Source organism: Scatophagus argus, chromosome 9, assembly GCF_020382885.2.
Source record: "Scatophagus argus isolate fScaArg1 chromosome 9, fScaArg1.pri, whole genome shotgun sequence".
Taxonomy (NCBI): domain Eukaryota; kingdom Metazoa; phylum Chordata; class Actinopteri; family Scatophagidae; genus Scatophagus; species Scatophagus argus.
Genome location: NC_058501.1, coordinates 7,602,731 through 7,624,494, shown reverse-complemented (window position 1 = coordinate 7,624,494; position 21,764 = coordinate 7,602,731). Strand labels below are relative to the sequence as shown.

The 21,764-nt window shown below is 44.6% G+C and overlaps 1 protein-coding gene across 2 annotated transcripts in view; it reads left to right on the top strand.

The window, feature by feature from the left end:
* LOC124064365 (teashirt homolog 1-like) overlaps window positions 1-19,589 on the top strand; it is a 35,561-nt gene extending 15,972 nt beyond the window's left edge. For both annotated transcript variants that reach the window (XM_046398763.1, XM_046398762.1), the window contains exon 3: window positions 14,655-19,589. In XM_046398763.1, coding sequence (XP_046254719.1) covers window positions 14,655-18,181 — 3,527 coding nt within the window. In that variant the 3' untranslated portion in view covers window positions 18,182-19,589. The remainder of the gene's footprint in view (window positions 1-14,654) is intronic.
* The last annotated feature ends 2,175 nt before the right edge of the window (window positions 19,590-21,764 follow it).

Sequence of the window (21,764 nt, the reverse complement as noted above, 5' to 3'; positions counted from 1 at the left end):
ATCATCGACTCACCTTTCATCCCAACCGCCCCCATCATCAGCCTGTGCTAGGGTTAACTCCATCCCGACCACTTCCAGAATCAATAAACTATCACACCTGGGTGCCCAGATAATCTCCTCCATGACCAGATTAGATTTTAAGACAGGGCAGTTTATGTCTTTTAAAATGAACTTATCTAGGATTTGGTTAAGTTTGTTTCCATAGAAAAGGACTAAGGGAAATTTATGCAGAAGGACATTTCCAAATAAAAATAAAATTGTGAAATATCTTGTAAGCATGCCTCAGCTTTAAAAACTGTCTGCTCTGTTACTTTTGCTGTCTAATACTAGTATAAACAGGGTGTGTTTCTACTTCTAGCAGTTGGTTCAGAAACCAGCCAGGTCCTGGCAGATCAGAGAGCCTGGAGAATGACTGAAAAACGTTGGGTGAAATTGTCTGTTTAATTATTGAAAAATCTGACTTGGGGCAGCACGAGTTGGTGAGCAGACAGAGAGAAAGACTGAGTGAGTGAAGGGAAAATCAGACAAAAAAAAAAGAGGTTGTGGGGGAGCCCTCGTGACAGTCTAATGTTTCCTTGCTTTGTCTGCAGGGGTTAAAAGACATGGTACATCATTAAGAAGAATAGTCAGTGGCGGTGTCACTGAGGGGTGACCCTTCTAACAGGTCATGGATAGTTCAGCCTTTCAACCCCCCAGCCTGCTAAATACTTCCCCACCCCCCTCCCTCTGTACATACAGCCATAGGTGTGAGTTCAGGGCTGAGAGTTTAAGTCACACAGTGAGTGGTCATTTTGATATCTTTATATCCTTCTTATTCCTCTTTGTGGGAAAACAGTTTTCGGAACTAACAGCACTGATTATGACATGCGCCCAAGTTTAGCTAAAGCACAATTAAGTAATTTGCACAGTTCTGCTACAGTTCGGAAGCATAATTTGGCACCTGTGGACTCCTCAGCTAATGTTCATGTTAAAAGAGTGTGTACTCAGCGTGTGTTTCTAAGGAGACTGAGAATGAAAGATCACTTTTGGGATGCAGACAAACTTCTGTCCTTCCTCTCTGTTCTTTGTCTTTTTCACCAGGTTCCTCTGTGCTCTCGGTGCATTGTGTTTGTCTGTCTGTGAATGTGTGTCATGGAGGTTGGAGACCGACAGCACAGTCCCTTTTCGTTTGTCTTCATAAGTCTCATTTATTTTTGCAGCCAGATGTGAGCTGACAGACATCACTCAGTGCCTCCACCCCACCCTCCCTTCAGTCAGCACCCTTGAGTCCATACACACCCACCACCACCACCTTCCCCATAACCCCATCCTCCCACTGGGAGGTCAGCATTACAGATGGATGTGTCTTTAAAGCAGAGATTGATTGTGGATATCAGAGTTGTGGCGCCATTCATCACAGCAGATATTATTCAGATGAGCAGGACTGAACTAGGAGGTGGGACCTTTGAGCCCATGGGTGGGGTTCTGAGGTGTGTGGGGAGGCTGGGGGCAGTGCAGAAAAAATTTAATAGATTGTAGATGACAGTGTGTGTCACTTTGTGTGTGTTTGAATGAATGTGTGTGCTTATGCTCATGTACTTCATAAGTTGACCGCACATGGGAATTCTGGCATGGGCTTGCGTCTGAGTGTTTCTTGCCTTTGTTCCTGTGTGTGTGTGTGTGTGTGTGTGCATGCGTGCACACTCTCATTGATCTCCAGTGATGTGATCCTCCTTCAGAGTCTGTTCTCATCGGACTCTGATTTACGGCTTCATTAGGATCCTTGCGCTACCTCCCCCTCTTTTTGTCTCCCTCCTTTGCCAGGTCACTCCTGGAGACACACACTCACACTCACTCACACACAACCAACACACACTCTTTAGAGGGAAAGCTGCAACTTAAGAACATTTCATCCCAACACTTTGTATAGTTTGTTTCTGTTCTGTTTGTCATCTTTATGAATAATCTCTTATTATTCATCAAGGCTCAGCACCTCATTGTGCACTGAAAGTTGAAGTGCTGTGGTGGTTTTGGAGGTGCTTCCCCACCCCCAGGCAGCCCCGCTTGGCTGAAAAGAGCCCTCATTGTGTGTGTCGTCTTTTATGGCTCTGTCTGAAAGAGAGGGATGCACTCCAGTCGGCATTCAAATGCACGTGGTAAAGCAGTCAGCAGAGCAGGACAAACACCACAGGTTGTAAGCGCTTTGAAAAGGAGAGTGTGTATGAGACTGTCTAAGGGTGTGCGTTCATGAGGATGTGTAGATGTGAATGCGAGTGAGTGTGTGCCAGCTCTTGACTGGAAGGTTTTCACTCTCTTTACCTCCACTTTTTCTCTCCTGATACAGTTCGCCACTTACTTTACTCCTCTGTCTACCTGTCGTCTGTAGTTGCCTGAAATGACTTTTTTCTTCCTCCACTAAGAAAGGAACCTCAAAGTTTTGAAACCTTCCCCCCCTCCTCCCACACACACACACACACACACATAACATTATCAGGAGTCAACTCATGCAGAAATGTAAAAAATAAGAAGGTAATCACACTTTGTGCTGGTGCTTTTGTCGTCAGTCCGTGATGGAAATGGGTCTAAATATGAGATTAGAACCTGCCGGTGACTGATGCTATTAGGCAGATATGCCATAGACTTTACTATCTCCCATGAAGGATTAGCGCAAATTATACTGGGAGACAGGCTTGATTTCTCCTCTGCCTGGCTGGATGTGGGCATTTGAGGCACTCTAAGTTGACAGCGTCTGTCTCTGCTTAGTTCTCCGAGACAGGTTGTGTGACAGCTGATGCCAGGCGAGGGCTTAAAAAGTGTGTATGTGTGGGTGTCTATTTGTGTGTTGGACGACGTTTGGTCTGTGTGTGCAAGTGTGTCATCGTATGTGTTTGTGTGAGAGTAGGAGAGTTATAAACTGACAGGCGAGTGTGTTTGAATGTGATTGCACGTCAATGACATTTTTTTTTTTTTTCAGGAAACAGGTTCTCTTTGAGTAGGGTGACAATTGGGAAAGGCTAATTTTAAGCTTGGTGGCTTCCTCTTTAATTCTACACACTCTTATCTAGTGTTATTTTAAATAATTAAACTGTCTCTAAGACTGTCCAGGTGAAGTTGTTTTTTGTAGCTATGAATAAGTAAGAACGCTGGGCAGACGTCTGACCAGGTGCTGGATTTCAGTGTTTAAATCCATTCGGAGGAAAATGATGATAAAAAAAACCTGGATAACAGGACACAAATTTCTATTAATATCGCTTAGCTTCAGAAAGGTCCGTCGTGACAGAAAGCGGAGGCCATCCATCATGTTGTGCGCAATCTCAGATTGTTTGAACTATGATGTTGATATAACTGGAGGAAGGTGGTCGAGCAGTTTGTTCACCTCTCAGGAATGTTGAGAACATGCAAATGCTCCCTGTTTTAGCCCTGCTGTCTCCTCTCGGCCCACTGATTTAGGAGGGTGACATGTCCTTTAATGTTGGGTAATAAACTGGAGGGGTGGATTTATAGGCTCAAGCCTGGTCCCCCCCCCCCCCCCCCCCCCACTGTCTCTGTCCGCTGGCTCCTGTGACGACAATACATGCTCCACCGTCACTACATTTAAGGTGTTTTTCAAAGCTACAGTAGTAGCATTAGCAGAACCAATAGACTTTGGCCATATGTCCCACAAATGACTTTGGATCAAAAATCATGTGATCCAAACCAACTGCAGCAAGGTCTAGTCTCTTTGGGTTAAACCTGCTTTGAATAACAGGTTAAAGACAAGTTCTGCCTCAGAGCAGTGATATTTCCTGCCATGCATTCTCAACCAATGAAGGAAATTAGTTTCATTGTTATTTTCTTTGATACATTTTGTTTTACTTTTACTTGGCAAATGCAACAACAACAGCAATAAAAACCTAAATGCAGCAAAGCAACGGTTCACCCTCACTCAGAGCCACAGCGAATGATCTTTACCGCACATTTAAAACCATTCATATCTGCTGGCAGCACATCTCTGATTCAGCTCGTCCTTATTTTCCCCCATCCTCAGATTTCTGCTGTCTTCCCACTCATCATCCTCCTTTCTGCTCTTTCCTCCTCCTTACTTTGTGAGGCCTGATGCACGGTGGTGCTTCGCTATGTCAGCAGGACTGAAACAGGTCAAAGTGTAGAGTGACTCAGATAGGTGTAGTGTCAGACTGATATATACTGTGCGGTATGTTTCCTAATATTAGCTTCTTGTTGGAAGTTGGCCAGAAGAGGCTGCCCACCTCTGATATGATGTAGTGAAGATTTCTCCCTGGCTGCAGTGGGTGAATATAAATGTATTAGTAATGTTTCGGTTTCAGATGGCTGACCAGAAAATGCTCCTCATTGTAGTGTGGGAGGATTTATTCACTGACTTAAGCCTGTAAATCTTGCACTAAAACCAGCATTCCTTGCCTTGTAAAGCTGCTAAATCTAAAAGAAAGTCATCAGTTTGGCTTTCAAAAGACTTTTGAAATTGAATGATGGTTGAAATGCTTTTTTTCAGAGGTTTTTTCAAACTGACAAGAGTGCATTTTTTGGCATGATAAAAGTCATATTGGTACCAGTATCAGTATCTAAAAAACCCATATCGGTCTCTTCTGTACAGGATGCTCCAGATCAGTCTCATCCTCTTCTCGACATAGTTTGACTGATCAGTCTGAGGCCTAGTTTGCTGTTGCCAGCATGGGACTCGATGTTCGTTTCTTTATTTATTTCCACGGCCCATGCGTATTTCCCCATATAAAGACAGTCTATGTCCGACTGTGTCACCGCGTGATGGATTGCATAGTCTTCTTCTCTCAGGAAGAGAAAGGGGGGGATGGTGGAAAGAAGGAAGGAAAGAAGGAGAGAAAGAATGAGTGAGAGAGGGAGGAAGCGGAGTGGTGCGGTGCAGCAGTGAAGGACATCGCAGCTTAGTGCTGGCCAAAAAGACTGTGCTGAACACCTGCTCCTGTCTCCAACGCCCCTTCAACCTCCTCATTACCTGTCAATCTATCACAAGGCAGCCAGATCAAATGTCTGCAGCAGCCAGAACTCGCACAGGGAGGGAGGGATGGAAGAGGGAGGGGGAGCAAGGAAATAAAGAAGGGAAAGAGAGGGACAGATTGCATGTCTGGGAGAGCAGAAAATGAAGGGGAAGTAAAGGGAGCAGCTGCGTGTGCATATCGAAGATCTGTTGATAATTTGAAGTAAACTTTGTCCGAAGTGTAATTATTTAAAACTTCTGGAGGTAGCTTGTCATCTTGCTAACTTTAGAAAGCGTGACATAAAGACTACATGCCAGTCAGGGAGGTAAAGTTTTTTTTCATCATTGTCACTGGAGAGTTAACAGATTACTGACAAGTTGTTACAAATAAATCTATAATGACTTGAGTCTGTGAATCTGTGACAGACAAGCACCTCTGTAGGGAGGCGGGGCCTGTGGTTTCAGATTACAGCGACAATCCTGCCAGTGTGTGCCTCTAAGTGTGTATGTGTGTTGTATACACAATAAAGTGTCCACATGTAAGGTTACACACTGGGTAAATGCAGATGTGTATTTGTGTGATATGCTCATGCGTACGTACAGGTTTATGTTATTTGTCTGAATCATGTTTATATAAGCGTGTGTGTGTTGGTACATGAGAGTCTGCGTTCAAACATTGTTTTTTAAAAGGCAGATGAATTTGAGCTCATCAAGGTGCATTAGTGCACACATGACCAATCCCAGTGCTCTATTTCTGATCCCTTTCAGTCCCTACTCTCTCTCTCTCTCTCTCTCTCTCTCTCTCTCTCTTGTTCTTTCTCAGTATTTCTCAAGCTCTCTCACCCTTTTCTCTCCTTTAGTGTGTGAGCTGTGGTGATTTACAGTAATTATCCATCGTTGGGTCATCTATCAGGCTGGCCGTTGCTAGGAGATGGAAGCAGCTGCTGCTGGCTGTTGTCTTGTCAGAGACAGTGTATGTGTGTGTGTTTGTGTGTATTTCCCGTGATTTGGGAGAAGGTGCCTGCCTGTGTTTTTGTGTATGCACTTGTGTGTATTTATTGGCAATGTGCATGTGTTCAGGTGAAGTGGTTGAAGTGCTCCATCCTGATGTGGGGATTTAAAAGCGCAGGTGGTGCAGAAGACAGAAGGAAGCAAAGGAGTCGATGGATGGAGGGAAGGATTATGGGAGGAGGAGAGACTTGGGTGAGGGTGGGGTCAGAGGTTGAAGGAGGCCAGGTGGAATTTGAGTGTGTCTGTTTGAGCAGGGGAGGTGGGGGGTGGGGGGCTTAAAAGGCACAGGTGTGTGTGATAGACAGGGGAGCTGTATGATAAATTTATCCAGGCAGATGGAAGTTGGAGGAAGTCGGGCCTTGGGGAGTAGTTTTAGTGGCTGTGAAAATTGTAAGATTGAGTGTGTGTGTGTGGGGGGGGGAGGGGTTGAGGGAGTCTATTTTCTATTGGCAGGTGATCGTCTCACAGATGGGTGCTGGTTCAGATCCCTGCTGAGGTGCCTATTTCTCTTCATTTTGCTGTTGAAATCCAACATAACCCATTGTGTTGTGGCCGTTTCAGGTTTCAAGATCTACACACGGCATTTGTGTTGGAGCAGACATGAATGCACCTAGAGCTCTCACACACATACACTCACACACACACTGAAAGGTCAGCTGCAAATATTATAGTCTTAACACTGCGTACATAGCAGAGGAAATTTTCAAAGGAAGTGAAGAACATCATAATCACAGGTAATTTCGAGCTTAGACATGGAGATGGGTGAAAGTGTTCACTGTCAATGTGATATAACGGTCAGAGTCAAAACAGAGGGAACTCTAAATGTAATCAGAGTACACAAGCAATCATGATAATTATGTTAACAAGTGTAAAGTAAGACAAAGTAAACATATGACAGCTAAAATTTCAAGTGATATACAGAAAATTCACTACTATTTGCAAACTACAAAATTGCTAACAATAATAAAATCTCTAATGCTGCAGAAGAGCTAATTCAAGAATGAATTAAAATACAATTTCAAAAAAACACACGCACTCGGACTGTTTAGATTGTGAACAGGCCGTAGATTAAACTGTCTGATTAGTCTCACTAAAGTTTCATTTGCTGAAACTGTTGGTAGATCTGTGAAAGGCAGCTGGATGTCAGCCACATGTCTATATGAGCTGCAGTAACTGTAAATACAACCTCCACTCACTGCTCTCTATACCGGTCTAATTAGCGCCAGTTAGCATTTGTCATTGCGTTTAGGGGTGAAGATTAGGAACACCTCTCAATTAATCTGCAATCAGCCTGTTTGTTAATTAGCTAACCTGTTCTAAGTGGCCTTCAGGGCCCTTGTGTAATTAGCTAAGCTGCTGGGAAGCAGGTCCGTGTGTTGACATTGACCTAAAGCGTACACACACTCACATGCACAATACACACACACAAGCACATAGTATATACTGTATAAGACACACAAGTCTGCCGACGTCTCCAGTCATGGTCAAGAGGGACAAGAACTCCTGGCACCCAATAAATTACAAAAGCAAATGTCTCTCCTGTGCCTTCTGTTTGTTCAGGAAAAACAAATGCTTAAACACACATACACACGCTCCTCCTAACATACTTTGTTAGTTGATGGCAAAGCATGTCATGCTCATCCAAATATACATATTTGCACGTTGTCATGCTCGTAGCGATACACTGATTATTTTTCCCTTCACTCTACAGCAAACCTGCATCCCTCAAAAGCATTCTTAGAAAAAGGCAGGAGGGGAAAAAATACATACTGTACTCCCCATGCGCATACACTCTTTTGAACATTTCATCCTTTTCAAGTGCAACAACATTCTCACCAAAATGAACAGCTTCTTCATTGCTGTGTCGAAGCATTTTTTTTCTTGCTCACTTCAAAGCCATTTGTTTACTCTGCTGCCTCCTGACATTGTCTGTGGTAATTAAAGGAGCGCACTGAAATTTATGGTTTAATTATACAGGCCTTGTTATGCAGAGAAGACCAGGATGGGCTGATATGCTCAATAAAAATAAATAAATTCCATACGGGTTTATTGAACCCTTGTTTGCATGGAGGGTGCAATCGTTCCAGCCACTCAGGTGTGTGTATGTGTTATTGTGTTTATGTGTTCATGTGTATGCATATGTGTGTGTATGTTTATTTATGTTTTGCCTCATAAGACAGCAGCAGCAGCAGCAGCTCAATGTGGAAGGCGAGTGGGTGAGAATGAAATTGAAAAAAAAAAAAAAAAAACGGCAGATGAATTGCAATCGATTGGCGCTGGTTCACTGTATTGATCCACCAGCATGTTAAAGCCTGCTGTACTCTATGAAGAACACTCAGTCAGTCATACACCCCTTCAACTAACACTCGGCTGGATATACTGTTAATGTCCCCCTGTGTTGTTACTGTATGCATGTGTTAAAAGCTGAGGTGAGTTTGCAACCCCAACTTCAGTATAAATGTGTGTGTGTGTGTGTGAGCTTTGTGTGTGCACAGTAATGGAGAGTGATCTTGGCTTTGGCCCACAAGCTGCTTCTCTGAACTGATCTTTGAGTTGGGTATAAATAGCACTTGCTCTATAAATAAAACAGTAGCACCTTTCACACTCACTCTCTCTCACTTAGCCACACACACACACACACGCACGCATTCAAACCCGCATACATGCCCCCTTGGACCTTACACCTGCCTGTACGCAACTATATGCACAAATACCCCTATATCAATCCATATATTGTTCTGTGCAGGTCAGATACAAGGATATCTGTGGGACATATTGGCATATTTACATGAGAACATGACCTGTACCAGGTTAACACTGTCTACCTGTCTGACCTCTGACCCCATCTTACTTTACAAAACAATAACCCCCCTCCCCTCCCCCAACCCCATCCACTCACCCAAAATATTGATGAAACAGCATTAACCTGATAAAGACATTGAACCTGAACCGCTCTGGTACCAGACCAGTCTCTCAAAGGCCAGGAAGATTTTCTCCAATCTCTGTCTGGCCAGTAGTTGTCAAAATGTGAACCAAAGTTTTGGAGGAACAGACTGGCAGGCACTCATTGCCATCCTGCTTGCAGAGCAAAACACACTAACAAACTGCTCTCTTAGAGATCCGTGCGTTGACTTTACATTATTCTACTGGTCCAATGTAAATCAACATGACATAAAGTGTTTGCATAGAGTCACCAGAGCAAGCGATCACTGGAAAGGCTGCGGGTTGACTCACTGAATATCTGCCAATAATAGATAATTTCACCACTAATCCTGTTTGCACAGCACTTATTCACATTCATAATACTTTCTACGACAGTCTATTATGTAGCTATGTGTCTCAAGAACAACATGTCCTATCCAGAGCTGTCTGCTCAGCTCAACTCAGGCTAGAAGTGTTTTGAAATGAGGTGGAGAGGGGGGTGAGAGATAAATTGGTACAGCAAGCTGGAATGCTGCAGCAGTTATTTAAGGCCCTGTAGGTGCTGCCTGGGCCATATGCTCCCATTATTCCGCTTGGGAGGGGCCCATGTGGGCATGTGAGCAAGGCTGGAGAGAGGAGGAGGACTGGAGAAAAAAGAGAAAGAGGGGGTGATGGAGTGGAGTGAAAAGAGAAAGGTAGCTGAGGAATTATTTTAAGGAGAGCCCCCCTATCAAGCGTAGGAGGAATTTTAAGAACGGGATACCAGGAGAAGCCTGAGATGAGATGAGAACGAATTAACTTCTAAAGTAAATGATCATCTTCACCCTCAATATCCGGCTCTTTCACCGTCATCTTTGCATAATTCATCTCGTCAAATTTTGAGGTGTGACTGAGTATTCACTAACTCCTGAACTTTTCAGGTTCACAGCGTCTCTCAGGTTAGAGCTTCTCAGTCATTTTCATTTCATGCAGCTGCATTTAATAAGATTCTATACAACGTGCTTCCTCATGGGTGTTTGTTTTGTTGCTTGTTCATTTCACAACTCATGAATATGTGACTGTTGCATCGAGAGTGAAATATGATCAGGAGTCAGTTTTGAGAATAAACTCTGACCCTTCCCCCAGACTCTGGATCCCCATTTTGTCAGCTGCAATGGGTTGATTTTTCAGAAATTCTTTTCTCCTGCAGATAGCTCAATATTTATCTGTTAAGAAAACAAGGCCCAGATGCAGCTTTGTTGTTAGCTTCATATCTCTTCCTCTCTGTTGTTTCTCTCTCTCTTCTTCTCCCTATCTGTACAGTCTCTTGTCAAACTGAGGCCTGTGTTCCTGATCAGGGCATTGCTCTCATGTTAGCCGCTTCACGGGAAGCACATCCAGCACCCAGCATTCCCTCTGACACGCCGGCAGCAGCATTACCATAATTGGCTTTTCTACATGACGGGACAGAGGAAATAATAATGTCATTTTATTTACAGCCCTCTTGTCCCGGTCCGAGAGCTATCGCCCCCTCCTCCCTCCTCCATCCTCCCTGCTCACCGCCGCGCTCTGTCTCCTCTCAGCACATACTCTGCTATACACCCCTCCTCCTCCTCCCCTCTCTTCTATCTCATCTCCCTTTCTTCCCCCCCTCTCCCTGTGCAGGGCACGAGTCTCGTTCTGCCATGGCGTGTAGGTCAAGCGATGGCTTTTTGATCAGCTCCTGTCCAAAGCCATCAGGGTTGAGAGGCACGTAATGGAGAGCCGGGTGACAAACAGAATCTGGGGAAGGAATAAGACTGCCAGTTTCCTATTAGAGGCCGGCCTAAACGGCCTCTGTCCCTCCCCATCCACTATCTACCCCCCCCCCCCCAGCATTCTTGCTGGAAACCCACTCCTGCGCTGCCTAAATCACATGAGTGAAGGGGCCCGTGATTGGACATTAGTGCCGCAAATGACTGCCGTGATTGCCCCCTCTTCCCAAACTCACATCAAATAAATAAAGAAATGTGTGTAAATAAATAGAAAGAGGGGTGTTGGAGAAATGGGGCTGGTGGTGGAGATGGTGGTGTTGGGGGGGGGCTGACTGGTTTCATCCCCTTCTTTTTCCTCTCTCTCTCTCTCTCTCCCTCGTTTCATCGCCTTTCTGCCTTTCTTATCTGGTTTGTTTGGCTTTGACAGCGGCCAAATGGTGAAGCTCCGCGAGCCTGACAGAGAGTTTTATTGATTTAACAACCAGCAGACTCTCAGCAAAGAAAAAGGGAGAAGGCAAAAAAAAAGGGGGGGGGGGGTTGCAGGGTGGAGAAAGATAGCAAAGTTTTGAAAAGGAGTGATATGTTTCTGCTTTCCTTGCCAAAATGCTGACGTGTCTGCTGGTCATATTTCATTTGGTATCATTTACAAAAATCAAGTCTCACGTACAGTCAAGCCGTGTGTGAGGCAGAATGTTTTAGAGATGATCTGAAGTTAAGTTGATCACAGTGTCCCAGTGCGAGGCCCAGTGTTGTGTTTAGGCAGGATACAGGGCGTTCACCACAGTGTTTTCATCAGAAAAACATCATATCTGTCTGTGTGTTCTGCACAACACAACTCAGCACACACTCAACTCTGGTCTGGTCTCTCAGATCCAGTATCAAATGCACAAACCTGATTAGATTGCAAATCTGTAATGACACATATCATTCCTTAATCTTCCATTAGGTACACATCAGAGGCGAGGGTGCTTCATAGGTACTTAATTGGCAGAATTTCTCATTAGAATAAGAATAATGATAAAAAATTAGATGAAAACAAAACACATACTTGAGCTCTTATCTCTAGTCAATTACTCATCTATTGGCCAAAGTATATTTTGTAGCCTGAGACATGAAACCTTTGCTAATACCTGCTTTACAGCAGCACCATTAAGTGTCTGTGTCAATCCATTTGTGCATAATGCATTTTAAAAAAGAGCATTACAACATCCAAAGGGGCGACTACAAACCCTTTTTGGTACTTAACATATTTTAGATCCTTTTACCAATAGTGTATTAACCATATGTGCTGGCACTGGGAGATCAGTGATACACTGAGATGCTAATTCCTGCTTCCTGTGTGCATTGTTGTTGGTGATCTGGCGTGGCTGGTGGTGGGCTTGATCGCTGCTGCTTCTGACAGTGAGTCTGCAGTGCTATCCTGGCCACGCTGCCGCCTGTCTTCTTGATGGCGGCACGTCCTCGAGCAAAAGTGACAGCCGCTTTGGCGCTCGTGCAGATGGCCCTGCTCACAGCCATCACCAACTCGGCAAACCAAACCGCCAGGGACGGCACGCCAGCCCTGCCCCTTCCCAAGCTCGCCCCTTGCTGCTGGTGTCGCTCCGCATATGTGCGCCCAGGACAGGAGAGCAAGCTTAATCTAGTCACTAGAGTTGCTTAATATCTTTTAGCGTCTTGTCAGAATTGATGTAGCACCTCAGAACAGATGGAGAGATCATTTATTTTAGACTATCGTTAGTCATGTTTCATCACTGGTATTGTGCACTTACGGTTTACGAAACTGTCCACTTGCTGCCTCTGATTTTTACAGATGTCTGTCTCTGCCAGTCTTTTGTCTGTGTGCTTTTGATATCCCCCTCTTTGTTGTTTCCATGACAACATGGCAGGACAGGCATTGATTGACAGGGATCGTCAAAGGGTTCCCTGGCGACCTGCTCATTGTTCGAAGCCCCTCCCTGCTGCAGTCTGTGTTTTGTCACTCATCCAGGGATATTTCTGATCTGCTGCTTCTCATTCCTGCTGTCTGTGTGTGCATGTGTGTGAGGGTTTATGTATTAAGCACTGCCAATTATTGGGGTTTAGCTTTTTTTTTTTTTTTCTTGCTGCAGCCGATGGGAGTGACTCACATAGGTAATTCCTACTATATGTTTGCACTGTTTGTGTGGGCTTGTAAAAAATGGATCTCCCATCTGCACGATGCTTTGTATATTTGGCTGATATATATTGATAGCCTCCTGCTCTGGAAGCAGGTTAGTGAGGGGGAAGGCATGGTAACAGAAGACACTCTGCAGATGTGTTGTAGCGTACAGCACATAATGCTAATCTGCTGTGTTAGGGATTTTCAGGAGTTTTAGAAACTGTCTCGGTCTCAGTCTGTCAGTGGGATTGAAGCGCAGCCAGGTTCTCCTGTAGTGCTCTCATTTCACTGAAATCCTGTCAAGCGTTAGGGGAGTATGTTGCTCATTTGGAGAAGGGTGTATCAGTAGCACACAGCGAACTCAGACTTATAGGCAATATTATGGTCTGTGGGTTCAGGTTTGAGCCATGAGAGCAAACATGTATGAGCTCCAGAGTGCGTAAAGTACACACATAGGCACGGGAAGGTGAACATGCGGACAAACACGCGTTTGCAAGCAGGCACTTACTGAGGCACTCACGTGCACACACATGCACATCATCGCAGTCACAGTTGATGCTACAGCTGCTCACCTCCCCCACCTCCTCCACCCATCTCCTCTCAGGCAGCAGTAAATGGTGCCAGTGTATATATATCAGGTATTATGTCCACTTAGATTATGATATGACAGGTTAGCGTGCCGTTTGAAGCTGACAGCACATCTGTTTCATCAGGAGAGACTGATACTGGCATCTAGGACACACATCTCACCATGCAGGAAGGAGATAAAGGAAGAAGCTAGGGGGCCGTCTTTCCTGTCTCCCTGCCTCACTTACCCTCTCTCTCTCTCTCTCTCTCCCTCCCTCCCTCCCTCTCTTTTCTCTTACACCTCCTCTCCCCACCCACCAAACCCACCACCTCCTGCTCACTTTTTCTTTCTTCCCCACATCTCTTTTCATGCACTTTTTCTCTCCCTCACCACCTCTTGTCTCTCCTACTTATTGATGCTTGCTGTGTCTTCCCGAGCATGCACCTCCCCACAAACACACATATGGTCTAGCCTTCAGTCTCATTTGTCTTATAAATTTTCTGGTAATCTTACCAAGTTACATCTCAGTCTCAGTTTATTTCTCCTTTTCCAGGCCTCAGTCTTTGATCTTGTGTTTGCTGTCCTCTTTTAATCTCTCTTTTTGTTCATTATTGTCCATGCCATTTTGGATCATACAATAGTAGCATATTTTGTAAATGCATAAACTGTCTGCCTCAAACTCCTTCGTTCAGCAATCATTGTGGCATTCTCAGCCCAGGTACCATTGTTTGGCCTGTCCCTACTTTTTAGCTCAAATGAAAATGACCTTCAGCTCATCAGAGTTGGTTAGGAAATGCTGCAGTAGTGTTTTGTTTCTTTCCCTCCGTGATCAGTTGCATAACTTGAACATGTTAGAAGCTGAACTTCACAGACTGAATGAGTGAGAGGCAATAAAGCTTGGGGAAGAGAGAAATCAAGGGAAAGGGTGAACTGATCATGCAAACATGCAGCTGGCTAACAAGGCCAAACAGCCAGTCATTTCCTGGGGAACATGAAGCATGTGTGGAGAAATAGGGAGTTGGGAAGGAAAAGGACAACTGTCAGAAGCTCAGTGATTTATTTTTCCCTTGGAGGCTTTTTTCACCACTGGCTTTCAGAGCCACATGTGTGTAAAATACACAGAATCATGTGCATGCATGCATACACACACACACACACTCACATGGGATAAGAATAAAAGCTTACATTACTCATCATTGAGTATTCATTCCATGTTATTTTGACAGTGGTCTTGTTACTGTGCTGTAAATCTTTAATTCTGAACTGACCTCTTTTTTCTCTCTTCTGTCCTTCTTTTTTTTGTCTTCTCTCCCTTGCTTTCTTTCTCTCCAGCATACATGCCCGAGGATGAGCTTAAGGCAGCTGCTCAAGATGAGGAAGAGCACCTGCAGGATGACGGCCTCTCATTAGATGGCCAGGACAATGAGTTCCTGTGCAACGAGGAAGAGGAGGATGCAGATGGAGGCCAGCCAACTAGTTACAGAGACTCTCCACTCAGCAATGGCACTAATCCTGATGCTGGATATGGATCTCCACTCAGTGATGCCAGCGACCGACTTCCGGACTTCAAGAGCAACTCTTCCGGGGATGGTCAGGATAGGGAAGACACAGCTTTGCCCTTTCGCCCCAACAACGGCCTCTCTTTCCAGGATAGTCTGGCACAGATGAAAGCCGTCTATGCAAACCTCATCTCAGATGCCTCTTGGTCCAGTATCACAATGGACATCATGAAATCTAAGCCTGCTGCAGCTGGTGGTGTCAACAGTGCCCTCACCACTTCAGAGCCCACATCTGCTGCTTCTGTCTCCACAACAACAACTACAAGTAAGAGCAGTGGGGTCAATATGGCAAGCAGTCACCATAATGGCAGGAGCTCCAGCACCACTGTTAACCACAAAGGCAGCGCAAGTGGCAATACTAATGGCACAGCAGCTTCCTCTGTTAGCAGCCACAGTGCAACCAGCAGCAGTGGGAACAGCAGTGGTGGGGCTAGTAATGGCAGTGGTGTGGCCTATGACTGGCACCAGGCAGCACTTGCCAAGACTCTTCAGCAGACCCCCTACCACCTTTTACCAGAGCCCAGCCTTTTCAGCACAGTGCAGCTCTACCGGCAGAACAACAAGCTGTATGGCTCTGTTTTCACTGGTGCGAGCAAGTTTCGCTGCAAAGACTGCAGCGCTGCCTACGACACACTGGTGGGTTTGACAGTCCACATGAATGAGACAGGCCACTATCGGGATGACAACAAGGAAAAAGAGGAGGAGCAGGGAAAGCGCTGGTCCAAACCACGCAAGCGCTCCCTGATGGAGATGGAGGGGAAAGAGGATGCCCAGAAGGTACTGAAATGCATGTATTGTGGCCACTCATTTGAGTCTCTGCAAGATCTCAGCGTTCACATGATCAAGACCAAGCATTACCAGAAAGTGCCTCTCAAAGAACCAGTGCCAGCCTTGGCCACTAAACTGGTGCCCAGTTCAGCTAAAAAACGAGTTATCCAAGATATTGTCTCCCCGTGTTCTCCAGACTCTGTCCATGCTGGTAGTGGTGGTGGCAGTGTATCCCTTGGAGATGTTGGAAAAGATACAAAATCTGCAGCTAACCCCTATGTTACGCCTAACAACCGTTATGGCTACCAGAATGGTGCCAGTTACACATGGCAGTTTGAAGCTCGTAAAGCCCAGATCCTCAAATGCATGGAGTGTGGGAGCTCTCATGATACTCTGCAACAGCTAACTGCCCACATGATGGTTACAGGTCACTTTTTGAAGGTTACAAATTCTGCTTCAAAGAAGGGCAAACAGTTGGTTTTCGATCCAGTGGTCGAAGAGAAGATTCAGTCTATCCCACTGCCACCGACCACCACCAGACTCCCAGTTCCCACCAGTGTTAAGTCTCAGCCAGTGTCCCCTGCCTTGTCCTCTGGCTCAGAGGAAAAGAGGGAAGGAGGTGAGGATGAAAAATTTGAAGGTGGTGAGCAACTGGAGAAAAAAATCAAGGAGGAGAAAGATGACTCAGGTGATAAATCTGAGACTGATGCCACTTCATACAAATACCTTAGAGAAGAAGATCTGGAGGAGACACCAAAGGAGGGTTTAGATATTCTTAAATCCCTTGAGAACACAGTATCCAGTGCCATCAGCAAGGCCCAGACAGGCACACCCACATGGGGTGGTTACCCTAGCATTCATGCAGCCTACCAGTTGCAGGGTGCAATGAAGAGCTCCAGTACTGTTCTTCCCCCAATGGTCCAGAGTGTACAGATGCAGCCCATGTTTAACAGTGGGCTACGAAGCCTGGTGAATGATCCAAACTCAGTCATTCATTCACCCCGGAGCCCCTCCTCCCCTACCCCCCTCAGGAGCAATGTCACTGCCATGGAGGAGCTTGTAGAGAAAGTGACAGGAAAAGCTGCCACTGTGAAGAAGGAAAAGGAGGAGAAGATGGTGAGCATGGAACGATGCCGAGTCCCATCATTAGTAAAATCCCCTTCTCCTGCACTGAGAGAGCAGCGAGAGCAATTAGTATCTCCAAATGACCTTTCTGTAGGTAAACCATCTGGTATGAGAAGTAGTAGCCCAGGCAGCGTAGATTCAGAGCTCATCTGCAAGAAGGAGCCCAAAGAGAGCCTAGTAGATGGCCACAACAACCATTCAAAGAATGGCTCCGAGGCATGTCAGTCTCCAGTAACTAATGGTAACAATCTTGGCATCATCACTGATCACTCCCCGGAAAGTCCTTTCATCAACCCCCTCAGCGCACTCCAGTCAATCATGAACACTCACCTGGGTAAGGCCTCTAAACCAGTAAGCCCAGCAGCAGACCCACTCTCTATGCTTTACAAAATCAGCAACAGCATGATGGATAAGCCAGCTTTCAACCCAACTCCTCAGGGCAAGCCAGCTGAGCCTATCAACCACTATCAGTTGTATGAAAACAATGACCAGCCTATAGACCTGAGTAAACACAAGTCCACCACTAGCAACAACAATAACAACAGCAGCAGAGTGCTCTTGACCAACAATAGTGTAAATGGTAACAAACCCCTTATGTCCCTCCCTGACTCAGTCTCCTCTCCTCTGAGAGAGAATGCTCTGATGGACATTTCTGATATGGTAAAGAACCTCACTGGAAGACTGACCCCCAAATCTTCAACACCCTCCTCCATCTCAGAGAAGTCAGACGCAGACGGCAGTGCATTTGAAGATGCCCTAGAGGACCTCTCACCAGTTCAGAAGAGGAAGGGCAGGCAATCCAACTGGAATCCTCAGCACCTCCTCATTCTCCAGGCACAGTTTGCATCCAGCCTGAGGGAGACCTCAGAGGGACGCTATGCCATGACTGATCTAGGCCCCCAGGAAAGGGTCCACATCTGTAAGTTCACTGGCCTCTCTATGACCACCATATCCCACTGGCTGGCTAATGTCAAGTACCAGCTGAGACGGACTGGGGGCACCAAGTTTCTCAAGAACATGGACTCGTGCCAGCCTGTGTTCCTCTGTGGTGACTGTGCTTCCCAGTTCAGGACTCCCTCCTCCTACATCAGCCACCTGGAGTCTCACCTGGGCTTCAGCTTGAAGGACCTGTCCAAACTGTCAGCTGAGCACCTACGGGAGCAGCAGGCTGCCTCAAAGGTGATCACAGACAAAATGACATTCGGCAGCCCCCTGTCAGCCTTGACCACACCAGAGGACGACACAGGCTCTGTGTACCAGTGCAGACTTTGCAATCGGACATTTGTCAGCAAACACGCAGTCAAACTGCACCTCAGCAAAACCCATGGCAAGTCTCCAGAGGACCACCTGGTGTTTGTCACTGCTTTGGAGAAACTTGAGAAACTAGACAAAATGGAGAAGGTTTAAAAGGGGGTGGGGGGATGGGGTGTTGAGCTGAGGGTGAAGACTGACAGCTGTGGAACTGATTAGAATTTCATTGCACTAAAATGACATTGTTCACAGTTACTGCACTGGGCCGAACTGAGCCGCCAGAAAAAAATTGGTCTTATTATTTTTTTGTTGTGATAACTGCCTGACTGGACCATGTCTTTTCATCTTGATTTGTTTTTGTTTTGCCAAGCTTTTTTACACTTATTTTGTAATATATTTATATGCTATTTGTCTGATCTGTGCATGTATTTTAGTGAATCAAGGTTAAACACAAGATTTTAATCTTTTCATGGCAAAAATACAACTACTGCTTCAATGGTAAAAGTGGTGAGTGGAAAAATAATTGATGGAAGAGAAAACTGTATAATACTTGATATGAAGAAGGTGAAAATTAAATGTATACACCAAAAGAATGAAAGAATACACAGAAAGACTGAAGTAGCACCTTAGACAGTTGAATTTTGAATTTGTAAAGAGAACATGTTTTGAAATATCTTGCATTTGTCAAAATCAGATTGACTTTAAAATATCAAGGATTATCATCCCCCCTCTCCTTTTGGTTCCCTGTCACTGCAGTGTTTTTGATGATGAATGGCCTGCTCATAAATCTGTCAGTGTATTAGAAAAAAGATCACGTGAACATTTGGAAAAACTGAAATGCTGCTTCTGGTTAAGAGTCAGTGAAAATGAATGGCCGTCAGTATGCAAGTTTCAAAAAACTGTTCCTTGTTGTGAAGTATCACCTTATAGCAATTTTCCAGTTGTATGGTTTGTTACAACTTTCTCTTTCTAAATTGTGTCTCTTTATTCAGCTGTAAAGATTACAGTCCGTTACATGTAAATGATTACCAGTGAAATGTCAGTACTCCATAAGACATATCTTACCATTTGAAAAGGCTCAGCATTCTTTGTATCTTAAGGTGTGTGCATTCTCTAACTTTTATATTGTCATTTTATATACAAAAATGATAAAAAATAAAAACAGATGGTGTATATAGATATATGCTGTAGAGCTACAAAATGTCCTTTTTTAAAGAAAATACAAATTTAGCTTCTTTGGCTTGGTTTACAGAAATGATTTTAATTATACTTGCATCCAATTTGATGCATGAAATGGTGTGGAAAATAAGTAAGCGATGCACAATGACTATACATTTCAATGTTTTATCGACAATATTGTAAAAAAAATTTTTAGCACCAATTAGTTTGTTTCATTTATTTCTCAATTGTAAAATAAACCCCAAAGCAGTTGTTAACAGTCATACATTTGTGGTTGTGTGTTCATTTGTCATGGTGGTGCACCAAACTCAACATGTATCAAACTTTACTCTGTAGCATTTGCTCTGCGGCCAATTAAAGCGATCACACCCATATCAAACCCTAACCCAGTGTAAGAGGATTTCTTTTTTTGGTTATACTTAAATTTATGCTTCGCGGAGGTGAGATTCCATGTCCCAGCAGGCCTGTTGCAGAACACAAAATACATACTAACAGATGTATTTTGTGTTCTGCAACAGGCCTGCTTTTATCTTTACAAAATTATCAGAGAAAAAGAAAAGCCACTGGTGTCATACTTATAACTGATGACTGAGCCACATCATACTGCTGAAGATTATTATAATGATGAAGATGACGGGGATGATAAGTCTGTAAGGGTGTCTATTGTACTGTAGGAAACCCATGCTAGGCTTGTGACTGGCCTTCGGAGGGCCGGTTCTGAAAGAATCAGTGTTATATTAATGACGGCAGTGTACTTTTGCCTGTCTTCTTGGAATAAAATCAGATGGGTGTCTGTTCTGCTTGATATAGCCTCCTGACCGGCCGCAATGAACCAACCAATAATTAGCACAACTATTCAAATGATACATAAGCAGCAAGCTGTCCTTTTCTGTGATCAGATGATTTGTGCATTAAATATTGACATTGATGTTTGTAATGGGGATGCTACAGTTAATGGGAATAACTGTGAAACTTCGCAAAGACAATAAACAATCCTGAATTATAACATCATTTTGATATTTCAAATGTTACTCATTGATTGGTGACTGAAGGTTTCATTCAGTGTTTATGCACGTGTACTTAAAACGACATCAACACATCGAGCTGTATTTTAGCAGATTTGTTCAGATAAAACAACATCTTTGCACAATAGTAGAAAAGTGTCATGTCAGCGGCGTTAGTATGAACAGATTGATTTTCATCGCCAGTGTGATTTTCTGAGGTCCCTCAAACATGATGTAGTTTATCCCTCTAAATGCATGTTATATATAGTACATAGTTACTTGCAGAGCACAACAAAAAATTTGTGAACCTTTTTGACTAGTCAGACAGCTTCTCCATCACTGAAGTTCCTCACTCTCTTTTGTAGCACAGCTTCTTATCGCATTTTGCAGTTTTCTCTGCTTTGGGTGCTGTTGTTCCAGGTTTGACTTCATTCAGTGTATAGCATGGTCTCAACAACATTTAGCTTTAGTGAGAGCTGAAAGTGATTCATTGTGTATAATGACCTCTAGGTGACCCCTCAACCAAAGGTAAGCCACAAGTTGGGAGTTTTCTTCCTCAGGCAGCCCTGCAGGTAAAGCGTCTGCATCTGGAATTTGATCTCTCATCTTCCCTCATGTCTCAAATTTCTAATAGAGTACTTACAGTACCAGCCTTTGTATGGATGACGCCATGCTGCAGTGTTATGAATTCCACTGCTCGCACTACCAATGTGTCTCATGTCGACTGAGTCAGTCACACACACTCACTCTCCCAGCTATATTAGAATGAGTGTCTTTGTGCAATTACACACCTCCTCAATCTGACTGCACCTCGCTGTGTTGATACATGGATTCAGTGACAAAGGAAACACAGGCAGAGGGCAGATTAGCCCGGCTGAAGATGCAGCTTCCTTGGAAAGGGGCTGCTAGAGTTGGGTTATAAAACAAACAAGGCAGATAAACAAGCAACATTTGGAGGAGATAGTGTTCCCTGCACACCAGAAATAAAAAACACCTTGTAGGTTTAATACCCCACAGCTAAACCTGTAATTTTGCTGTGCCGTCAGATAGCTGCTGAGCCGATAGAGACTCTTTCCTGCTTTGTTAGAGATCAGTGCACTGTTTCCTGTGCGTATTCTATGTAAATTACATGCGATAATCGCCACGCACGGCACAATGCTGGTTCCCGTGGTGCAAACGGAAACCGAGGGTAGATAAACGCAGGCTGGGCAGATTTGCATAGCCTTTGTGTTTTGGGCGCTGCTGAACGTGAGCCCTGAGGATTGGTAGGGATTTCCTCAAGGTTTTGTGTAAGTAAATGCCTGCTTCCTCTCAGGGCTGGGACCATTATGTACAGCAGACAGGGGTGGGTGTAGACAGAGGCCACAAACGGAATAACAAAACTACCTGGGCTGGGGGGGCATTAACCTGCATAATGTCTGCCTCTGCCTAGATATATTGCCTATACTGGCGCTTGTATAGGAATGTGCACTCTTCTCCAATTCTGTACATTATGTCAATAAATATTTGTGTCATCTCTTAAAGACAATCATAAAGAGGTGAAGTTAAGTAGGGGA